At 44.9% G+C, this 3,596-nt stretch overlaps 1 protein-coding gene across 1 annotated transcript; it reads left to right on the top strand.

Moving 5' to 3' along the window:
- Nucleotides 1-1,468: 1,468 nt before the first annotated feature.
- On the top strand, nucleotides 1,469-3,002 carry LOC125512146 (LIM domain-containing protein PLIM2b-like). Its single transcript, XM_048677223.2, has 5 exons — nucleotides 1,469-1,747; nucleotides 1,909-2,008; nucleotides 2,079-2,104; nucleotides 2,220-2,309; nucleotides 2,452-3,002. Exons 1-5 carry the CDS (start codon nucleotides 1,613-1,615, stop codon nucleotides 2,737-2,739), a joined length of 639 nt encoding a protein of 212 aa, XP_048533180.2. The 5' UTR covers nucleotides 1,469-1,612; the 3' UTR covers nucleotides 2,740-3,002.
- Nucleotides 3,003-3,596: the final 594 nt, after the last annotated feature.

Genomic DNA, 3,596 nt, shown 5'->3' with positions numbered 1-3,596 from the left:
GCGAGCGCGCGGTGGTTGAGGGGCGAACGTGGCGGCCATGTTTTCCTCTGTGATTTTTCGTACGGAAGGGATACGCGAGGGAGGAAAGGGACGTTGACTCAGATCCAACGGTACTTGGACATCGCATCCGATGGCTGGGGGCCGACCGGCGTGCTGGCGCCTAGCAGTCTCTGACTTTTATAGTGCACGGAAAAAGTATATTTTTTCAATACATGAACTTTTCTTTTGGGTTGTAAGAATATTTTGTTGCAAGAGTTGAACAATACTGTAACCGTTTTGAGAACAATCCATCAAATATTGCCCTATCCAATCTCCAAAGGGGAGGGAAAGCCACGATGGAGCCTTCATGAAGGGTGTGGCTCTCAAGGGAGCTGTGACTGCCTTTGGTTAGACCACTCTTTCACCCATGCTTGAATTCACATCTAGATGTATGCTACAATAGAGCCACCGGATGCCAATCGTCGGTCATCGTGTAACCTCTGACCGTGGTGTAATAGCTAGTCTGCCACCGCTCTCACTATCTTGGTCCATTGCGAAGGCGAGGGAAGAGAGCATACCCATACCTTGCCGCCAGACATCTAGGCAAAGACACAGAGCGGCTTCTCGAGACAAATCCGACTCCACATACTACCGTCCCGGCGCGGGCTTCCTGCTGCCGCTGAGGCGACGACGAGCGCTAGTGGGGAAGGAGGATTAAGAGGAACCCTTCAATGTGCCGCTCCCCGTGTCGTCCAAGCGAGGAAACGCAGGGCGAAACTGCTTGCTACTTTCTTGCAACGAACGTTGATCGATTGGGATCATGGTTTTCTGTTTTAGTGATATTTGATTGAGATTAACTTAATTTCATTAATTTCAGTAGACATTAGATATTCCTTTCTACCGTAATCTTTCATTAATTTAAATAGTACAACCTTCGTTCCTAAATATAAGATGTTTTGACAGTTTGATTTAAACTACCAAAACGTATTATATTTAGGAACATAGGGTATACAAAGGAATCCAATTTTTTTTAAAGTTTCAAATGTTTTATTAAATTTAAGTGTATGTTCATTTCGGTTGTTGCTCAAAGTGAAAGTGAGACCATGTTTGGATCAAGTAAATGAGAACCCGGACCCCAAAAATATAGACCTCAAATTTGCAATAAAAGCTAGCAGCAACTGCCCAGCATGATTGTTTTGATGCAAGAACGCATCCATTTCTTTTTTGAGGGGAAAGAACGCATCCATTTCAGCATGTCATGTTGGTGGCTCACACGGCCTGGAATGGACAGGCACTTAATCCAGACACGGCACGCCCATGAAAAGAGGAGAACCAGAGAAAGGAAGCAAACATGAGAGGGCCATTACTTCCAAAATTAAACAGTGCTTTTAGATAGACTGGTTTTGTGCGGTCTGGAGCCCATGCATCTCCTATCTTTGCTCCCAAGCCCACCATGCCCCGCGCCCTTTTAAAGCGTCGCCCATCGCGGTTTCCATCTCGTTCTCGAGACGCCACGCTGGTTCCTCTTAAAGAGCCCATTCACGTCGCTCGCCGACCAACCGGAGGAGACGCGCCCGAATAAGAAGAAGACCGCGTGTCCCCATTGCTCGGCCGATCACCGGCGCCGATCGCCATGTCTTTCACCGGCACGCAGGACAAGTGCAAGACGTGCGACAAGACCGTCCATTTCATCGACCTCCTCACCGCCGACGGCGTCTCCTACCACAAGACATGCTTCAAGTGCAGCCACTGCAAGGGGACCCTCTCGGTATGCATTGCGGCCCCGGCCTCAGCTAATGCTTTTCACCTTGAACTCAACAGCAATATGTTTCGCTTTTGTGTCCTATTATTATATATATGTGTATACGTTTGTGCAAAATGGGAATATTGGCAACATGGCTTGCGTTTCATTTTCTGCATGGCCTCTAGATGTGCAACTACTCTTCCATGGATGGTGTTCTCTACTGCAAGACCCATTTCGAACAGCTCTTCAAGGAGACGGGGAACTTCTCAAAGAATTTTACGCCAGGTAATGCGAAACCGCAGTCCTAGCATACTGCTGACCAACAGATATTCTGACCTTTTGTTCCGTTACTCAGGTGGCAAATCCGCAGAGAAGAGCGAGGTACAGTTCCAGTGTGCAAACGTCGCATCTTCCCTTCTCAGAGATTATTCACCGATTCCCGTCACATGTGTCAATGGGTAAACTATTTACATAGCGAATTCAAAATCAACTGCAGGCAAAGGCTCCAAGCAAGATGTCATCTGCCTTCTCTGGAACTCAAGATAAATGCGCGGCCTGCCAAAAGACCGTGTACCCATTGGAGAAGGTAAGAGGGATGATGTAATGTTACTTCGATAGTGGAGCAAGAGGCAGACATCGATTGAGTTGCCAAATATACATGCAAGATCACGAAAATAATTTGGCACGCGAATAATAACAACATTGCAAATCTTTACGTTTTGGTTCAGCTAACTTTGGAGGGCGAATGCTACCACAAGAGCTGCTTCAAGTGCTCGCATGGTGGCTGCATCCTGACGACCTCCTCGTATGCCGCTCTCAACGGAATCCTCTACTGCAAGATCCATTTCTCACAGCTGTTCAAGGAGAAGGGAAGCTACAACCATCTCATCAAGACCGCGCAAACAAAGAAGGAGAATGTGGAGGCTGCGGCTGCGGCAGAGGCAGGGGCGGAGGCAGCTGCTGCTGCAGCAGCAGCAACAGCAGAGCCGGAAGCACCACCGCAAGATGAAGAATAGAGCAAAGATTAGGAGCAAACCAAAGGAAACAACAGAACCAAATATTATATATAAAAAAAGGCTCCGCAATTTACAGATAGTAATTTGCAATACTTCCTTCCCTGCTTCCATTTTTGTATGGCCTCTCAAAGCTCGCTTTTGTTCAAGCTGGAATTGTATCATTTCTCGAAAACTTGTCACCTAGACATGAAACTATTGGTTTGCATAGCAAAAAATATTACTTTGTGTTACACGAATACTTTCTTTGAATTTTTTGAACATAAGGGACAAAGACATTTCTTTTGAGGCCTCGTTGATTCAAATGATTTGTAAAGGAAATTTGGAGGATTCCAGGGTTTCTAGCCTACATCTGGCATTCCAAAAAATCATGAACATAACATCCCTTTCATGTACGATGTTTTGACATACTTGTGTTTTTTCTTGTAACTCCCGTATATTGCATTTCGGTATTTCTTTATGACACCTAATATGTATCTCCGGACGAAACCTTTCTTTGGATACCCCTATTTGTTCAATGTTGTGCATCATTTTATGGCCTCCATTCATATATACATGGAACAAGAAGATTTGTTGGATTTTTAGCCCAATCTCTCTTTTCTACAGTTAAATCTCGGGGCGAGATTCAATTTGAGGGGGTTGATTGTAACAGCCAAAGAGCAACATATTTATTAGGAATTGATTGTGCATCATGACCATCTCATAAGCATCATTTTCATTCATTTTAATATGAAAATATGGATTTTTTTAGAGAAAAGGCACGAAGGCCCAACTTCAAATTAATGAAGCCATCAACCAGTTAGGATACAATGGTGCTGAATTACAAAGGCAAAGACTTGACCAAAAACTGAAAAATACAT

Source organism: Triticum urartu, chromosome 6A, assembly GCF_056163025.1.
Source record: "Triticum urartu cultivar PI428250 chromosome 6A, HENAU_Tu73, whole genome shotgun sequence".
Lineage (NCBI taxonomy): Eukaryota > Viridiplantae > Streptophyta > Magnoliopsida > Poales > Poaceae > Triticum > Triticum urartu.
The sequence above is the reverse complement of the archived record's forward strand: the minus strand, read 5'-3'. Positions and strand labels throughout refer to the sequence as shown.

Excerpts from the sequence above, each read along its gene's own strand:
- LOC125512146 (XM_048677223.2), top strand. The coding sequence starts at position 1,613 with ATGTCTTTCACCGGCACGCAGGACAAGTGCAAGACGTGCGACAAGACC. Across the intron at positions 2,009-2,078 it reads CTCAAAGAATTTTACGCCAG|GTGGCAAATCCGCAGAGAAG; the intron begins GTAATGCGAAAC and ends TCCGTTACTCAG. Across the intron at positions 2,310-2,451 it reads CCGTGTACCCATTGGAGAAG|CTAACTTTGGAGGGCGAATG; the intron begins GTAAGAGGGATG and ends GTTTTGGTTCAG.